Source organism: Maniola jurtina, chromosome 24 (genome assembly GCF_905333055.1).
Source record: "Maniola jurtina chromosome 24, ilManJurt1.1, whole genome shotgun sequence".
NCBI classification, from domain to species: Eukaryota; Metazoa; Arthropoda; class Insecta; order Lepidoptera; family Nymphalidae; genus Maniola; species Maniola jurtina.
In genome coordinates, this window is record NC_060052.1 from 8,749,523 (window position 1) to 8,767,239 (window position 17,717).

At 40.0% G+C, this 17,717-nt stretch overlaps 4 protein-coding genes across 10 annotated transcripts in view; 3 read left to right on the plus strand and 1 right to left on the minus strand.

Moving 5' to 3' along the window:
- Nucleotides 1-17,710, plus strand: part of LOC123877842 (muscle M-line assembly protein unc-89-like) — a 30,809-nt gene extending 13,099 nt beyond the window's left edge. For all 5 annotated transcript variants that reach the window (XM_045924758.1, XM_045924760.1, XM_045924761.1 and 2 more), the window contains 6 exons: nucleotides 12,427-12,552; nucleotides 13,162-13,306; nucleotides 14,214-14,333; nucleotides 15,539-15,730; nucleotides 16,121-16,311; nucleotides 16,851-17,710. In XM_045924758.1, coding sequence (XP_045780714.1) covers nucleotides 12,427-12,552; nucleotides 13,162-13,306; nucleotides 14,214-14,333; nucleotides 15,539-15,730; nucleotides 16,121-16,311; nucleotides 16,851-17,012 — 936 coding nt within the window. In that variant the 3' untranslated portion in view covers nucleotides 17,013-17,710. The remainder of the gene's footprint in view (nucleotides 1-12,426; nucleotides 12,553-13,161; nucleotides 13,307-14,213; nucleotides 14,334-15,538; nucleotides 15,731-16,120; nucleotides 16,312-16,850) is intronic.
- Nucleotides 732-2,466, plus strand: LOC123877844 (putative nuclease HARBI1). The gene is made up of 4 exons (XM_045924763.1): nucleotides 732-1,311; nucleotides 1,402-1,683; nucleotides 1,851-2,238; nucleotides 2,318-2,466. The coding sequence occupies exons 1-4, from the start codon at nucleotides 1,051-1,053 to the stop codon at nucleotides 2,440-2,442; spliced, it is 1,056 nt and encodes a 351-aa protein (XP_045780719.1). The 5' UTR covers nucleotides 732-1,050; the 3' UTR covers nucleotides 2,443-2,466.
- On the minus strand, nucleotides 2,466-5,340 carry LOC123877846. Of its 3 annotated transcripts, XM_045924767.1 has the most exons (8): nucleotides 5,154-5,340; nucleotides 4,948-5,057; nucleotides 4,628-4,862; nucleotides 4,006-4,077; nucleotides 3,857-3,925; nucleotides 3,720-3,776; nucleotides 3,293-3,362; nucleotides 2,600-2,636 (listed from the first exon to the last, which is right to left on the minus strand). In XM_045924767.1, exons 1-7 carry the CDS (start codon nucleotides 5,217-5,219, stop codon nucleotides 3,300-3,302), a joined length of 672 nt encoding a protein of 223 aa, XP_045780723.1. In that variant the 5' UTR covers nucleotides 5,220-5,340; the 3' UTR covers nucleotides 2,600-2,636; nucleotides 3,293-3,299. The 3 variants fall into 3 exon arrangements, with proteins under 3 accessions (XP_045780722.1, XP_045780723.1, XP_045780724.1); XM_045924768.1 differs by lacking the exon at nucleotides 3,720-3,776 and having other exon boundaries at nucleotides 5,154-5,339; XM_045924766.1 differs by lacking the exons at nucleotides 3,293-3,362; nucleotides 3,720-3,776 and having other exon boundaries at nucleotides 2,466-2,636; nucleotides 5,154-5,302.
- On the plus strand, nucleotides 5,952-7,815 carry LOC123877845. The gene has a single exon (XM_045924764.1). The coding sequence runs from the start codon at nucleotides 6,982-6,984 to the stop codon at nucleotides 7,813-7,815; it is 834 nt and encodes a 277-aa protein (XP_045780720.1). The 5' UTR covers nucleotides 5,952-6,981.
- Nucleotides 17,711-17,717: the final 7 nt, after the last annotated feature.

Sequence of the window (17,717 nt, forward strand, 5' to 3'; positions counted from 1 at the left end):
TCGACTTGACGGCATCCAAAAAATTGGGTGGGGGGATACCCAAAATTTTTTTTGTCATTGTTTCTAAGTAGGTTAATGGAACTAATTATATTACCATCTCTAAAATGACCTACATTCACCATGTGTTTTATTATTGAATGCATTATTAATGTCATGTATTATTAAACACCTGAATATATTTGTTCAAATTATCAATATCAATATCATTTATTCATTCTTAGTTCTTAAACTATTTCAATGCACAAATAGTTATCCTAAATATTATTTTAATATTTTGCTATGTACTAAGTATTTGTTAGTAGATGTGCCTTATAAACAGTAGGTATACAATGTTAGAAAGTTAGTAAGAACATACGAATAGGTTTGACAACCCCTGTGCTAGTAAACACTGTATTACAGTGGGTTGACTTCTCCCGTTCCTAAGAACTTAATTTAAATGTGTTAATATGGTGCGCTGATGGTCGGACATGCAAAACCGTACCAATACAACAGCGTTATAATCAAACATAGTGTACCAATAAAATAAAAAGTCTTAATAATATATTTTAATGGAGGGTAGGTAGTGATTGTAGTTACGTACACGCGGCATTGTTGTGAGGTATCATGCAATCCAACTGCCTGTCACTCCTTTGTGCGTACATTGAGTTATGAGTTTTTAGAGACCGAGTTCTTATCCTGTATCACTAGTAATAAATATTAGTAATGTAGTGTAATGTTATTGTTAGTAAATATTAACAGTCTTATTCATAAAAATTTATAGAAGCTTTATTAGCTTGTTATAAGCAAAGTTCTCAAAAACATCTTTCATAAACGTTCAATAGTGCTATAATGCTCTTAAAGTATTCAATAGCGGCTCCATAACTTATAACAGGCTCAACCCTACTATAAACCCTTAATAAAGAACAACATGGCCGCCGTCTTGTCTTCAGATGACAGCTGATAATTTGATTGAAGTGTAGTTAATAATTATTTTCGTTGATGCTAGTGTCATTGCATTGTAGTTTGTAATTATTTGTACGTAATTTATTATTATCATATCAAAGTATCATAATGCAAGCTCTGCAAGCTATAGCCGCCATCGAGAATGTCGAAAACCCTACACGTCGCCGTCGTCAGAAGGTGTACCAGAAGAGATTTGACCCGTTTTCTTTGCCGGATATCGAGTTTAAACGGCGATACCGCTTCAGTAAAGATACCGCAAGGTTTATTATTAATCTCGTCAGGCAAGATTTGCAACTCGATTCAAGAGGCTGTGGTACTTCACCAGAGTTGCAAGTTTTAACTGCTATAAGATGCTGGGGACGTCGTGAAGTAAGTTCCTACTTAATTTCGAAGTTTCTATTCATGTACTTAATTATTCCTTTTATATGTGATTTCTTCTAACATGTACTTTTTGTCTAGGTTCAAGAAGATGGGGGAGATTTACATGGGTTGTCTCAACCAACTGTAAGCCGCATTTGTGCCAGAGTAGCTCGCGCGATAGCTCGGCACTCAGCGACTTATATTAAAATGCCTCAGACTCTGATAGAACAACAAACAGTTATCAGAGAATTTCAAGAAATCAGGAATTTTCCTTCTGTACTGGGCTGCATTGACTGTACTCATATTAAAATAAAGAAATATGGCGGTGATGCAGCTCAGTACTACATAAATAGAAAGGGATTTTATTCGATGAATGTCCAGGTACTGTACCTAATACATACTTTTACCTAATAAGTACATGTACAGCAACAAAACCTATAGCATCTCCGTGCTGGACAGACAGGCAGCATTAAGACTCCATGGCCCTAGGTCCTTTACTTTTTTTGTATTAATTGTTTTTTATTTTAAATGCAGACATATTTTTTCAGGTAACTTGTGATGCTAAACTACGCATCAGAGATATTGTTGCCAGATGGCGTGGTAGTACCCACGACTCCCGCATCTTTAATGAGTCCACCCTTAAAGAGCGCTTCGAGCGCGGAGACTTTAAGGGGCGACTCTTAGGAGATTCGGGGTACCGCCTGGAAAGATATCTATTCACGCCCATTCTGAGACCTCAAAATGCACGTGAAGAAAATTACAATCGTGCTCAAATTGCTACACGGAACTGTGTAGAACGTTGCTTTGGCGTGTGGAAGCAACGGTTCCAAAGTTTGTTGTATGGAGTCACTGTTCACATGCACAATGTAAAACCTACAATTGTGGCTCTTGCAGTTTTGCATAATATTGCAATAGACCAACAGGACCCTGTTCCAGGTAATTTTTAGTTTAGCATAATTTTTCATCAACATTTATTTGTTAAGCAATATTTTTAACAATTATTACTTTATTTCAGAAAATGATGGTAATGTCCATATTGTTCAGGAGGATGACTCTGCAGCACATTCGAATGAGGCTGGAAGAGGAAGAATGGGAAATAGTGCTTTTCTGCGTGCGTTTATTGACCAACATTTTAGCTAGTAAATTAATTAAAAAATATGTTATTTTAAAGCATTTTATTTATTTTTTTCATAATATTCAATTTTTTTTTTAATCAAAATTTCTTCTAAATCTAAATTTCGAGCTATCCTTTTCTCATTATCCATTTGAGCTCTGTGGAGCTCCCTCCTGCAATCGATTTCCACGCTTGCGATGGCATTTGCAGCAGCAGATGTCTGTAATATACAAAATATTATAGGTATTTACTTATACTTACTACTAGAGGATGCCCGCGACTTCGTCCGCTTGATTTAGGTTTTTAATGATCCCGTGGGAACTGTTTGATTTTCCAGGATAAAAGTAGCCTATGTCCGTCCCCGGGATATAAGCTGACCCTGTACCAAATTTCGTCAGAATCGGTTCAACTGTTGGGCCATGAAAAGGTAACAGATAGACAGACACACTTTCGCATTTATAAAATTACTAGCTGATGCCCGCGACTTCGTTCGCGTGGATGTAGGTTTTTTAAAATTCCCGTGGGAACTCTTTGATTTTCCGGGATAAAAAGTAGCCTATGTGCTAATCCAGGGTATAATCTATCTCCATTCTAAATTTCAGTCCAATCCGTCCAGTAGTTTTTGCGTGAAGGAGTAACAAACATACACACACACACATACAAACTTTCTGCTTTATAATATTAAGTGTGATATATAGTATGGATGGATTTGTACATTAACAAAAAAAAAAATGTGTGCTTTGAAGTCAAAAGATGTTTTATGTTCAAATTCCCCATCAATTTTAGGTCTAGATGGATATAAAAGCACTATTTCTGAAACATTTCAAATTCAAAGGCTGCTGCCACTACCTTGATGCTTTTGAATATTTGTTTTACCTTGTTCTCATTTTCTTTTTTTTTTATTCTTCTTTTTTCTTATTAAACGATTGGTCAGTGCAGACTCAACCTAGAATAATAATTATTACTTATTAAAATCAACTCATTGGCATAGGAAAGACTTACATATTCAAATTTTTATCAAATACAAATTAATGAATACATGATAAAACCATCCTCATAGTATGTAATTTAATTACTGTAGTTGAGGTTTGGTTATTTATTGTTCTAATGTAATATAATTATTTTTATGAGTGCTCAGTGGTAAAAAGGCTATGAAGTACTAACCAGTTGCCAAGTTTAGGGGATGGAAAAAGGAAGAAACCGGTTGCCAAGGAAAAAATTGTGGAAAAAGCTGCACCTGCAGCGTAGAATTTTTGGTGAAGTTGATTAACCTGTAGGTACTTGGGCAGCATTCAATATTTACCTTGTTCTCATTTCCTTCTTTTTTCCGCTGGTCATTCTCATTAGTTATAGGTAGGATCTGAAGCAATAAAAGTGTGTTAGGTGAAGTTGATGAACCTGTAGGTACTTGTGCAGCATTTGATATGAGGTCATTATGACCTTGTTCTCATTTTCTTGATTTATTTTGCTCATCTCATGATTAGTAGGAGGAGTAGTATGAGGTAGGACCTGAAGCAATAAAAGTGTTATTAAATTGGGATGACTATCAAAATTCATTGATCAACCCATGTTGTTAAATATTAATTTACCTCTTCTGTAATTCCATCCTCCTGATGTACCTCTAAGATGATTTCATCTGGTGACAGCCCTCCAACCTTGACCTGAAATTATATATTACTCATATATATGGATAAAGTACTGTGATAGCCTGTGATAGTGGTTAGGACGTCCACCTCCTAATCAGAGTCAGGGGTTCAATCACAGACACACACCTAACTTTTCAGAGTTATGTGCATTTTAAATAATTAAATATCACTTGACATCATGAGGAAACCTGCATGCTTGAGAGTTCTCCATAATGTCCTCAAAGATGTGTGAAGTCTGCCATTGTGCACTTGGCCAACGTGGTAGTCTATGGCCAAACCCTGAGAGGAGATCCATGCTCTGTAGTGAGTCAGCGATGGGTTGATTATGATGATGATGATATATGGATGTGAGAGTACAGACTGAAACACTAGAAAACTATTTGATAACAAATAATATCCTAATTAAGTTGTATTAAGTACATGAACTAGCAACTAAGACATAATAATAAAGATGTATAATATCTCTCACAACAACGAGACTTATAAGTTACTTCATTAACATGAAAAGACCCTTGTCACCAATGTTCAGATCATAAACCTACACAATATATTGTAAAACATTCACCTGATTGATTTGATCAGAATCAAATTCATTTGTGTCGATCACAAATTCATTGGGAAGCCATGCACTGATGTCTTCACTCTTTAGAGGGTCCAACTGTGGCGGTGGGCCGCCACCTGTAGCAATGATTTGCTTCCGCTCTAATGATTTTAATCGTTTTTCGTGCATCTTAATGATGCCCCATTGTGATTTTAGCTGTGGAAGGATACGTTTGCTCCCCTTACACATACTGTTAAAACTGTGAACAATAATATTATGACATGTAATGTTTATTTACAAGTATAATGCATTGTATTGATTTTAACAACACCATAATTAGATACCTATTTAACAAATCTGCCCACGCTGCCTGCTTTTTGGAATTAGTGTTAGTGTCCGTGTTTTTGTTTTCAATCACAGCCACCCTCTCCCTGACCAACTCCATTAATAAATACTACGGAAAGAAATAAACACGTAAATATATATAAAAAAAGGAAGTACACCGAATACACACTTGTGTAGATTGTAGAGAACTGCTGTAGGTACTAACCTTGTCTTCACTTAACCAATTCTCACTTCTTTCTCGCTTTTTAGCCACTTTTCTTCCTGTTTCCATTTTTAATTAAGTTATAAACAAAACTCCGAACGATAATATCCAAATGATCCAACCTATCCTCCTGACAGTTGACACTTTTGACGTATACAAATGTCACACATGCGTCACTTTTTGTCACAGAGCCCAGCATGAGCCCAGTATTTTTGGAATTTTGTCTATGAATTCATCAGAACGACAACATAATAAAGCGAAACTAGCCTATAGCGAGAATTTAGCTGTGAGAGGTTTATTGAACCTTTATGAAAAAAGAAAGTTATGAAACGTTTAATAGGCCTAATGAGTATTTTAGCTAATGAACGATTTAAACCTATAATAAGGGATTTTTATGAATAAGACTGTAAGCCTATAGGTTTTCGTGCGTGTGCGCTTACGTGAATTTTGTGGTATATATGTATGTGTGCATGTGTGTATATGTAGAGTATGCGTGTGTGTGTTTGTGTGTTTGCGTGTGATTGTGCATTGTGTGTTGTTTATGTTTGAAGTTTGTCATACTACTACTACTAATATCATACTATTTTAATCAGAAGATCCTCTGTTTCGTTATAATTTAGAACATTAAGATATTTTATTAATTGCGTTTTCAATTTATTACTTGTAAAATCTTTTAGCATTATCTTTTTGCTTATTGCGTTGTATAGTTTCGGTCCTAGATAATTTATGAATTTTTGAGCGAAACCTGTTTTTTTGTTGAGGGATATTATACACTCTATGTATTGTACGCCTTGTGGCGAAACGGAACGTTTAACGTAATGACGTCTGTCACGTTTTGGCGGCATTCGCCAAGTGACAGATGTCAATACAATACAATACTTAGATTTCACAAGTCGAGTTTTTCCCTCGCCACAATTTACTTACCTATTTGTTGTTATTAGAACTAAGATGTAGTAATTGCCTATGGTGTGTTACATAACCAGCTACGTGAACTATAATTGTCCGTACTCACTCTAATATAACTCTTTATACAAATGGGCGTTTTATTTCAATGGACAAACCCATGCCCATAATGGTGACCCAAGTAAAACACGTACAAGAGTGCCCTACGGACTGTATCCAAGTGTGCCTTCGTCTCTGTGCCTAATGCTTATGTGCCCGTTTTGTGCGTTTGAAACGTGCTCCAACTACCGGACAACGCTTGGCGCCGCGGCCGGTACCTACCTACCGTGGTTCGCCGGTGCCTGGCCTGCGCCGCCGCATCGCATGGGGGCCTGTCGCCGCATGCGCTGAGCACCAGTTGCATGTAATTTGCATGCCACAAAGCAAAAGGGAAGTACATCTACACTAATATTTTAACCTCAAACAAAGGAGCGGTACTAATGATCTACCTAACCAAACCCACTTACTACCTAACAGTCAAGTGCAAGTGAACTAAACTAAAGTGCTCTTAAACTATTTTACAAACTGAATAACTGGGTGCCATCTGTTTAGCTTGTTTTTAGCTTGTTGTGTACATAGTATAATTTAAGGTATTTTGGTTAGAATTCACTGCCGTTTAGAATTAATTTTAAGGTATTTTGTTTTAAAGGTGCACTGCCTACTAACATGTTACTTATAGTTTTATTCGAATGTTAGTTTTAAGGGTGTATGATGCTAGTTACTAAGTTTTTTTAATTTAATAACAAATGCTTGATTAATCAGCCTGCCACTGTTTTTGAAACTTGTTTAGTTAAGCCAACTAAGTTATATAGCTTGTTTTAACTTACATTATTGTTCTTTTGTTTTGGTTTTGGTTTGTGCACTGTATTGATTTCTTTTATTTTTCACAATGTCTGAGGAATTGCACGACCAAATCAAAGAACTTCAAAAACAATTAGGGAACTTGCAGACTCAGCCACCGGCAGTTAATGGTATAGCTGTAAAGTTGCCCACATTCTGGCAGGACAAACCGGTGATATGGTTTGCACAGGCTGAGGCACAGTTTGAAATAGCGGGGATAAAACAAGACTCAACCAAATATGGGTACGTCCTCTCAATGCTTGATGAAAGGAAGGCTGAGGAGGTTGAAGATATCCTGGCTAACCCTCCTGAGAATAATAAATATGAAACATTAAAGGCAGAACTAATCGCACGTTTTTCTGCCTCAAAAGAGCAAAGAGTGAGAAAGCTTTTAGGGGAGGTGCAACTTGGGGACCGCAAACCATCCGCATTCCTGCGGCACCTAAAGTCTCTTGCAGGTTCAACCTGCAAGGATGACGGCATCATAAGGGAGTTGTGGATGCGGAGGTTGCCTCAAGAGGTGCAGAGAATCCTCATCGCTCAGCTTGACTTGCCTCTGGACAAGGTGGCTGAGATTGCTGATGCCATCGTCGAGGCGCCTTCATCTACCCTTTTGCCCTCCACAGTGAGCGCAGCAGCAGTGCCATCGGAGATGGAGATGCTTAAGCAGCAAATGGACATTCTCATGAAGAAGATGGACGAGCTATCTAGAGAACATAGGTCAGGATCTCGTTCTCGGTCTCAAGCTCAACGCCAACGGTCATCTTCTCGCTCTGGTACCCGAGCATGCTGGTACCATAAAAAGTTTGGTACTAAAGCAACCAAGTGCACTAGTCCCTGTGCGTGGATACCAGAGCGGGGAAACGAGCCGGGCAATCAGTAGTGGCGACTACTGATTGCGACCCTGTTTCTCGCCGTTTGTTCGTTGTGGATGCCCAGACCAAGATCAAATTCTTAATTGACACTGGCTCTGACTTGTGCTGTTTTCCTCAAACCATGCTAAAAGCTCCTGTCAAACAAACAGACTTTGATGTGCGTGCAGCAAATGGCACTGCTATTAAGACTTACGGTACCATTTGCCTGCATTTAAATCTGGGCTTGCGTAGAGACTTCAAATGGAACTTCATGGTGGCAGATGTAGGCATGCCGATCATCGGTGCTGATTTTTTAGCTTACTACCAACTTTTACCAGACTGCCACAACGGTAGACTGATTGATGCCACCACAAATTGTTCCACGAAGGCTACCATTGCAGACATTGCACAGCCCAGCGTCAAGACTATTATTTCAGGAGAGTCACCCTACTTGGAAATATTGAAGGAATTTCCTGATATAACGCGTCCACCGGGTATGCACAGGGAAATCAAGCACACAACGGTGCATCACATTTTAACTTCTGAGGGACCACCAGTTGCATGCCGTCCACGAAGGCTTGCAGGCCAGAAACTACAGATTGCAAAGAAAGAATTCGAGGATATGGTCAGTTGCGGCACGGCACGCCCATCTAACAGTCCTTGGTCCTCGCCATTACACTTGGCCAAAAAGGGCGAAAATGGCTGGCGACCGTGTGGCGACTACCGCGGCTTAAACTCACGCACAATACCCGACCGATACCCCGTCCGTCATATAGGGGACTTCAGTCAGGACTTGGCTGGTTCCACGGTATTTAGCACCGTGGACCTAGTCAAGGCATACCAGCAAATTCCTGTACACCAGGATGATATACCTAAAACGGCTATCACCACACCATTTGGCTTGTTCGAGTTCCCCTTTATGACGTTCGGGCTTCGAAACGCAGGGCAAACCTTTCAAAGGTTTATCGATGAGGTAGTGCGAGGCCTCACCTTTTGTTTCCCCTACGTGGACGACATCCTAGTGTTCTCCCGTACTCCAGAGGAGCATGTTGAACACTTGCGTATTCTTTTCAAGCAATTGTCAAAGTTTGGGGTAGTCATTAACCCATCAAAATGTGTGTTTGGTTCAAAAGAAGTGACCTTTTTAGGCCATCGGATCTCCAAGGACGGAACTTGCCCGCCTCCCGAGAGAATTGAAGCCCTGCGCGATTTCCCTTTACCGAAAACGGTTGAAGGCCTCCGCCGGTTCCTCGGCATGGTCAATTTTTACCGCCGATTTCTCCCGAAGGCAGCTGAGTTGCAAGCACCGCTTATTAACATTTTAGCGGATTCTAAACTCAAAGGTGCAAAACCCGTCCCCTGGACGCCTGTAACAGAAACCGCATTCCAAAAATGCAAAGATCATCTGGTTAACGTTACTCTGTTGGCACACCCTAACAATACTGCCCCACTTGGGCTATTTACGGATGCTTCCTCATCTCATGTCGGTGCTTGTCTCCAACAGCGTGTTGATGATGGCTGGCAGCCTCTTGCGTTTTTTAGTAAGAAGCTCACGGAGCGGAAAGCCGCGTGGCCTGCTTACTACCGCGAGTTGCTGGCAGTCTACGAGGCTGTCCAACATTTTCGGCATATTTTGGAGGCACAGCATGTTACAATTTATACAGACCATAAGCCCCTGATTTATGCTTTTTCAAACCAAAATCGCGAAAAGCTGCCTCCCCCACAGTTGAATCAACTTACATTTATTTCTCAGTTTACCACAGATATTGTGCACGTAAAGGGCGTCGAAAATGTAGTCGCGGACACAATGTCACGTGTTGAAGCGGTTCATTTGGAGGAGGATTTTGCTGCCCTTTCCAAAGAACAGGATACAGACCTCGAGCTCCAGGAAGCCATTACAAAGTCTTCTCTCAAACTCGAGAAGGTAGTGATTCCTGGCACAGAACTGGCTATATTCTGTGATGTATCCACAGGTAAACCGCGGCCATACTTGACCCCTTCATTTCGTCGAGCATATTTTAATAAGCTTCATAATCTCAGCCACCCAGGCGCGCGGGGTTCCGCGCGATTGGTAGCTGATCGTTTTGTCTGGCCAAGCATGCAAAAAGACTGCCGCAGTTGGGCTCGTACATGCACTGCTTGCCAGCGAAGCAAAATCAGCCGACATACATCGTCTCCTATAGGCGATTTTGCCTGCCCTTCCAAGCGTTTTCGACATGTACACATCGACATCATTGGCCCTCTTCCCCCTAGTAAAGGTTATCAATATTGCCTCACTGCAATAGATAGGTTTTCAAGATGGCCTGAGGCCTGGCCAATGATCGGGATAACTGCAGAGGAGGTTGCTGAAACATTTTTCCGCGAATGGATTGCCCGTTACGGCGTCCCTCAAATTTTGACAACGGACCAGGGGAGACAATTTGAATCCAATCTTTTCCAGTCGCTCATGAACCTCTGCTCTGTTAAACGCGTTCGCACCACGAGCTATCACCCGTGTGCGAACGGGTTAGTAGAGCGGATGCATCGGACACTTAAGGCTGCCCTTATGTGTCATCAAGAATCTTGGTCAAACGCTCTGCCAGTGGTTTTACTGGGGATGCGTTCAGCACTTAAAGAAGACATGCAGGCTTCCGCGGCTGAGGTAGTATATGGGGAGCCATTGCGCTTGCCCGGCGAATTCTTTGCCCCAGCGCCCAGAGCTGATGTAGACCGATCAACGTTTGTCACGCAGCTCAGACGGTACATGGCACGATTGCGGCCAACGCCGGTGGTTAGACACGGCCAGCGGTCCTCATTTATGTTCGAGGACCTCAAAACTTGTACCCACGTCTGGCTGCGGGATGACACCGTACGACCCTCACTGCATCCACCTTATAATGGGCCGTATAAAGTGGTCAGCAGAACCGAAAAGAACTGCACCATTTTAATCGGTTCCAGGGAGGTTGTAGTGAGTGTCGATCGTTTAAAACCGGCCTACATCGACTCAGAAACAGCCCCAGCCTTTGTAACCATGGAACCACCGGCTCCAGCCAATAAGGTGGATCAACCTCAGCCTAAACCAACTACAACCCGGTCCGGCAGGTCTGTCAAGTTCAAGACACCGATTGATGTCTGACTAAAATTTTATATTGTTTTTGTCGTATATACTTATTTTTATTATTGATTTTTTTGTCTCCGTAGGGGGGTGATGTGGCGAAACGGAACGTTTAACGTAATGACGTCTGTCACGTTTTGGCGGCATTCGCCAAGTGACAGATGTCAATACAATACAATACTTAGATTTCACAAGTCGAGTTTTTCCCTCGCCACAATTTACTTACCTATTTGTTGTTATTAGAACTAAGATGTAGTAATTGCCTATGGTGTGTTACATAACCAGCTACGTGAACTATAATTGTCCGTACTCACTCTAATATAACTCTTTATACAAATGGGCGTTTTATTTCAATGGACAAACCCATGCCCATAGCCTAATTGCAGGAACTGGTTGAATTTTATGTTGTGCAATTATCGCGTGTTTTATAAATAATTTACGAACTGTAAGTACCTCTAGCTCAGAATATAAAAGGTGGGTAGGGTAAGTATATTTTTTAAAGGTCATAACTTTGAGTACGGCGCGTTGCGCTCTTTCTATGGTTAATAAGGTGGTTTTGGAAGCACCACCCCATGCTTTTATCCCATAAATGATTATAGACTGACATAGGGCATAGTAAGTACTTAATAGTAATTTAGTTGAACAAACATTCCTGAGTAATTTAAAAATATATATAAGTTTTCTTATCCTGCAACTTAATTTTTGTATGTGCTGTTTCCAATTGAGATTCTGATCGATCAATACACCAAGGTATTTAATAACGCTTGTCCTTTTAATAATGTAACATGAACAGTTACTTATTTGAGAACATGTATGGGCTTTAATACAAACAGAATTCTGCTCCGGTTGTGTTCTATTTTTAATACTGTAGGTCATAAATTTGGTTTTGTCTAAATTTAACGTGAGAAGATTATGATCCAGCCATGTTGTGACCATTTTAAGGCCTCGATTAGCTAAATTATAATTATTCCATTTTACTTTCTATACAGCTGTTTAAACGAGTATTATTTATTTTTTTGTAGAAAATGCAGTCTATTCTATACTGTCTTTTATGAAATTTAATACTACAAATTATTTGGAAATCCAAAAAAAACATATTTGTTGGTTTCCACTTTTTTGACGTACCTCTGCGGCGCAGTGGTGTTATAAGTGGGAGGTATCGGTTTCGAATACCGGCAGGGGCGATTTTTGAATTTATAATTTCTAAATAGTCTCTGGTTTGGTCTGATGGGAGGTTTCGGCCGTGGCTAGTTACCACCCTACCGGCAAAGCTGTGCCGCCAAGCGATTTTGCGTTCCGGTCCGATGCCGTCTCGAAACCGACCATACGGTACGGTACGGGTTTAATGAAATATGCCATACTCCTGCCAAGTTAGCCCGCTTCCATCTTAGACTGCATCATCACTTACCACCAGGTGAGATCGCTGTCAAGGGCTAACTTGTATCAGAATTTAAAAAAAAAACTTCGGTCTGTAGTTTCCACTATCTGTAAAAAAAAAATTGTAGGTTTATTATAGCAGTTTATTGTATTGCCAATATAATTCCAGTCTAAACTGCTGAAGTTAAAAGAAGATGTGCCGTCATCGGACCGCAAGCTTCGATCAGCCGACTCGCCCAAACCACACGACAGGAAGGAAAGGGCTGGTTCCAATTCATCCGATGCCACCAACAAGGTAATCTAGGTACCACCAATATTGCAAGCTAGATGTAAAAACCGGCCAAGTGCGAGACAGACTCGCGCACCGAGGGTTCCGTACTCAGGTATTTTTCTGACTTTTTGCATAATAAATCAAAAACTGTTATGCTTAAAAATAAATAAAAATCTGTTTTAGAATGTACAAGTAAAGCCCTTTCATATGATATCCTACTTTGTACAATAGTACCTACTTTAAATTAAAAAAAATACAAATACTAGGGCTTTTCTTTCACGGTATTGAAACAAGGTACCTTTATAGGTCAATTGGACTATATTTTGAGTATCTTAGTATTTAAACTATCGTACCATTTATATTATTTTTTTGTGATAGTGTTTTGCCCATACTATATGCATAAAAGTAAATAAAAGTCTGTTTTAGAATGTACAGGTAAAGCCCTTTCATATGATACCCTACTTGCTATAGTTATCTTACTTTGAAAATTGAAACACATCGTATTTTTTTTTTGTGATGTAACCACAGATTCACGGTTTTCGGATTTTTTCCTTTACTTGTGCTATAAGACCTACCTACCTGCCAAATTTCATGATGTAGTGTTTATATGTAAAGTTTTTTTTTTAATTATAGGTGCTCATACCGGTCGTAGTTCTAGAAGAAGCCAATATACATGAGAATGAAGAGAAGAAAGCAGAAGAAATGGAAGTAGAGACGAACAGTGCGCAGGAGAAAGCAGAGAGAGAGATCGAAGTGGTTGTAGAGGTTGAGAATGAAGGTGAGAATTTTTAAATTGATCTATCATCATCATTAAATCAACCCGTCGCCGGCCCACTACTGAGAACGGGTCTCCTCTCAGAATGCCAAGGGTTTGGCCATAGTCTGCCACGCTAGCACAGTGCGGATTGGCAGACTTCACACACCTTTTAGAACATTATGGTGAACTCTCAGGTATGCAGGTTTCCTCACGATGTTTCTTCATCGTTTAACCAAGCGATATTCAATTAATTGATCTATACTATAATGTTATAAAAGTTTGTTAGTGCATAGCAGTATATGAACTAATGAGCCGATTTTGAAAATTCATTGATGGATAGCTAAATTATCCCTGAGTGTCAAGTTATAAATTACTAGAGGATACCCGCGGCTTCGCCCGCGTGGGTTTCGTTTTTTTTTTTTAATTATATAGGAACTCTTTGATTTTCCGGGACCTTCCCCGGGATTTACCCTAACTCTGTACCAAATTTCATTAAAATCAGTTCAGTGGTTGGGCCGTGAAAACGTAGCAGACAGACAGACACACTTTCGCATTTATAATATTAGTATGGATAATGTATTGCGGATGAATCGCGGGCAAAGGTTAGGCTGAAATATGTTAATTTTTAATGTAAAATTTGCTTTAACGGTGAAGGAAAACGTGACCTGCGTGCTTGAGTGGTTTCCATAATGTTCTTTAATGTGTGTGAAGCCTGCCGAAGCTCAGTATGGTGGACTATGGGCTGAACCCTTCTCATTCTCAGAGTGTACCCGTGCTCAGTAGTGAGCCGACGATGAGTTGATGACGATGATGATGTTTGTACTATCCTTGTGAAGCCAGAGCGGTTCACTAGTTTAAAAAAAAAAACTACCAATGTTGTTGGAGAGCAGTGCAACGAAAGTGTTAGTCTGACGTTGTGTTCCCACAGACGAAGGCCGCGTGAAAGCGGACACCAACTACTCAAAGTCGCGCGTCAAAGTGTCGCCCTACCGCCGCAGCGCGCGGCTCGCCGACAACACTAACACGTCGCTGCTCGCCAATTATACAGGTAACTGTCATGCACGTACACTGTACAGGTAACTCTCATCCACGTGCAAGAAACTACATCCGTTCACAGGTAATTATCATCCATGTATAGGTAATCGCCATATATAAGGTAACTGTCATTCATGTACAGATAATTCATAATTGTTATCCATAAGAGCCAGTTCCCACTTGTCGTCTGTCGGACCCGGATTTTAATCGGATGTTCCAGTGGCAGAACATTTTATATGAAACTAGAGGATGCCCGCGACTTCGTCCGCGTGGTCCAGTCTTTAGGAATCCCGCGGGATCTGTTTGTTTTACCGGGATAAAAAGTAGCCTATGTCCTTCCCCGGAATGTATCCTAAGTCTGTACAAAATTTCATTAAAATCGGTTCAGTGGTTAAGCCGTGAAAGCGTAGCAGACAGACAGACAGACACACTTTCGCATTTATAATATTAGTATGGACTATTCACACTTATCTGAAACCGATTTTGTGTCAAAATGTTCTGCCACTGGAACATCCGATTAAAATCCGGGTCCGACAGCCGACCAGTGGAACGAGCTGTAACAGTTAATTGTCATGCATGTACATCGAAAATAATTTCAAACAACATTCGAAAGTCGATTAGAACACATAGTTTTGTTTGTGATTGGTTGGTGACTTTACATGGTCAGCCCTCACTGAGATTTATGCCTCTTAACATTTGTATGGGACTCTGTAACAGAGGGAGCGATATATTAACTTCTTTCCATGGATAGGATATAATTAATAATGTTACTAAAAAATGTAAAATTTATTCAAATCGACAGAAAATAATTTTCAATTCAAATTCCATCACTTGATTTCATTTTAATTAAAAATTGATTTGTGTATACATATTTTACAAAATATAGTTTATTGTTTAATAATATGTAGTTGCATTATTCTTTTTTAACCCCCGATCCAAAAAGAGGGGTGTTATAAGTTTGACGTGTGTATCTGTCTGTGGCATCGTAGCTCCTAAACTAATGAACCGATTTTAATTTAGTTTTTTTTTGTTTGAAAGGTGGCTTGATCGAGAGTGTTCTTAGCTATAATCCAAAAAAATCGGTTCAGCCGTTTGAATGTTATCAGCTCTTTTCTAGTTACTGTAACCTTCACTTGTCGGGGGTGTTATAAATTTTTAATTTACACTTGGTCCTATAGGGTTTCAAGGTTGATAAAACTGGAAAATGTCGTTTCCCAGGCAACAACACAACAATGGAGATGGACATAACAGCAGAGACGTCGTCGTTCATCTCGGAAGAGCCCGAGAGCCCCTACCTCAGCGGCCTGCGCAGCATCCGCGGCCGCAGATCATACAAGCCGCTCCGAGAGATGGCGCTGAGGAATATTGGCGTCTATAGCAGCACCCGCTCCAACACTAGTACTACTACAGGTAACCCTCATCTTGTATGTATGTATGTACGAAATATGCCCCGGGATACACAGATTTGCGTGTACATTCAAGAAGGTGGTGCAATAACGTATTTAATTGACATCCAAACAAATACTAATATATGTTATAATATACGAAAAAAATCGCCCTAACGAGGTTTCCAAAATTTTTTTTTGCTATTGTATCGAGTGGGATGTCAAATAAAAGAGGAAAAAAATCTAAGTTCATGAATATAAATGTACTACAAAGTAAAAAAATATACCAAGCGACAAAAAAACAATTTACTCTTAATATTTCAGCGTTTATTAAGATCGCAGTCGGGTTTAGTTATCAACTTTATATCGTTTGCATATTATGAGTTAAAAACAAATCTCAATATTTTTTTCACAGTATCTGAACACCCAACAAGACCGACCGGCACTGTAGTGGGTCGCAAACGCAAGCCCTCCCACGAGGAGACCATAGAGCTAGCCACGGAAGTAGAGGAGGCAGCGAGGAGCAAACGCGCGCGCCTTCTGGAGCGCCTCGCTAAGCCCTTCCGCATGGTCTCCACGCCGCTACCCGCTAGGCGAGCCGCTGAGGTGAGATTGTCATAATATTCCTTCAGCAGGGTTTCTTAAATTTTGGCAGCCACGAACCACTTTCGGAATTTTAAAATTTCATGGACACCTATTTCAGATAAAAACCGTGAATTTTAAAACTCAGTTATATTGGTAGTTTCTGCTAATTACTAGTAACTAACACGTAAAAAGAAAAAATCATAATCTATTTAACGCCGCAGATGATAACAGCATACCTACTTCTCACCAACTTAAGCTAATGATATGCTGATTGTTTGTAGTAATCTTCAAAGGACACCTCTTTTTGTACTACGTAGATATCCGGTAAGAAAGGATCAACCCCTAAGGGGGTGAAATAAGGGCTCGAAATTTGTGTAGTACACGCGGATGAAGTCGCAGGCATAAGCTAATACTCGGATGACATCCAACTAGATTACCATCTATTTATTCCAATTATTTTTATTCCAATTATCATAAGTGATAATTGGAATAAAAACAAAATTGCGCTTACTTCGCTTGGGTCTATATTGTGTACTATAATGATATTGTTTTTGTTACAGATTGTAGGCATCAACACGGACCTCCCATTAAGCGCACCGGTCGCTTCAACGGAGACCTTCGACCCAGAGGCCATCAAACCCCCAACAGTGACCCCTGTCGACCCCCCGACCCCTGTGACCCGTATCAACGAGCGGGACTCCAAGCGATGCGTGGTCATGTAAGATGATAATTTATGCAGCCTTATTAAGATAAAGGGGTTTGAAAACTAGGCGTTTTGCGAAAAGAGGCATTGTGTTGACTATGACCCCCACCGACCCCTACATTAATCAAAAATTCGACCGCTTTTCTCGAATGCTTTTCCATTGAACCCTCCTAAACACCCGTAATCCCGTAAAAAAATCCCGTAGGAGTTCTTTGATTTTCCGGGATAAAAAGTAATCTCCACGTCTTTAACTATATCCATGCAAAAAATACGTGGCTTCGTTGTGGCGTGATTGAAGGACAAACCAATTAATCAAGAAACTAACACTTTCGCATTTACAATATGGGTAGGGATGACCCTCAGTGATTCCAAACTTAACCCAAATTGACCACTAAATCTGACCCCATTTTTCCAATCGCAATTCGCAAATGCTTATCCATTAAACCCCCATATCACGAAATGAGATCCCTTCAAAATTGTACCGCCTTAATGAAATGATTATTGTGATAGGGATTTTTAACAAGGGTTTTGCGAAAAAAAAAAAAAAAAAAAACATCCCTTCCAAAATATACCGAAACCTACCCCTATTCATCTCATCTACCCTAAACTTAACCCCTCTTGATCCTTTATTAATGTAGTTTTACAAACATATAGCTCTCTCACTCACACAGTCCCTTTTCGTAAAGTATCGATAAATTAATCCCCTTTTTACATTATCATTAAG

Bases quoted from the DNA above. Each gene is read 5' to 3' on its own strand.
- LOC123877844 (XM_045924763.1), top strand. From the start codon at position 1,051: ATGCAAGCTCTGCAAGCTATAGCCGCCATCGAGAATGTCGAAAACCCT. The intron at 1,684-1,850 runs GTACTGTACCTA...ATATTTTTTCAG, and splicing joins TTTATTCGATGAATGTCCAG to GTAACTTGTGATGCTAAACT. The intron at 2,239-2,317 runs GTAATTTTTAGT...ACTTTATTTCAG, and splicing joins CCAACAGGACCCTGTTCCAG to AAAATGATGGTAATGTCCAT.
- LOC123877846 (XM_045924766.1), bottom strand. From the start codon at position 5,219: ATGGAAACAGGAAGAAAAGTGGCTAAAAAGCGAGAAAGAAGTGAGAAT. The intron at 4,078-4,627 runs GTGAATGTTTTA...ATATAATTTCAG, and splicing joins ATTCTGATCAAATCAATCAG to GTCAAGGTTGGAGGGCTGTC. The intron at 3,926-4,005 runs GTAAATTAATAT...TTATTGCTTCAG, and splicing joins AGGATGGAATTACAGAAGAG to GTCCTACCTCATACTACTCC.
- LOC123877845 (XM_045924764.1), top strand. From the start codon at position 6,982: ATGTCTGAGGAATTGCACGACCAAATCAAAGAACTTCAAAAACAATTA.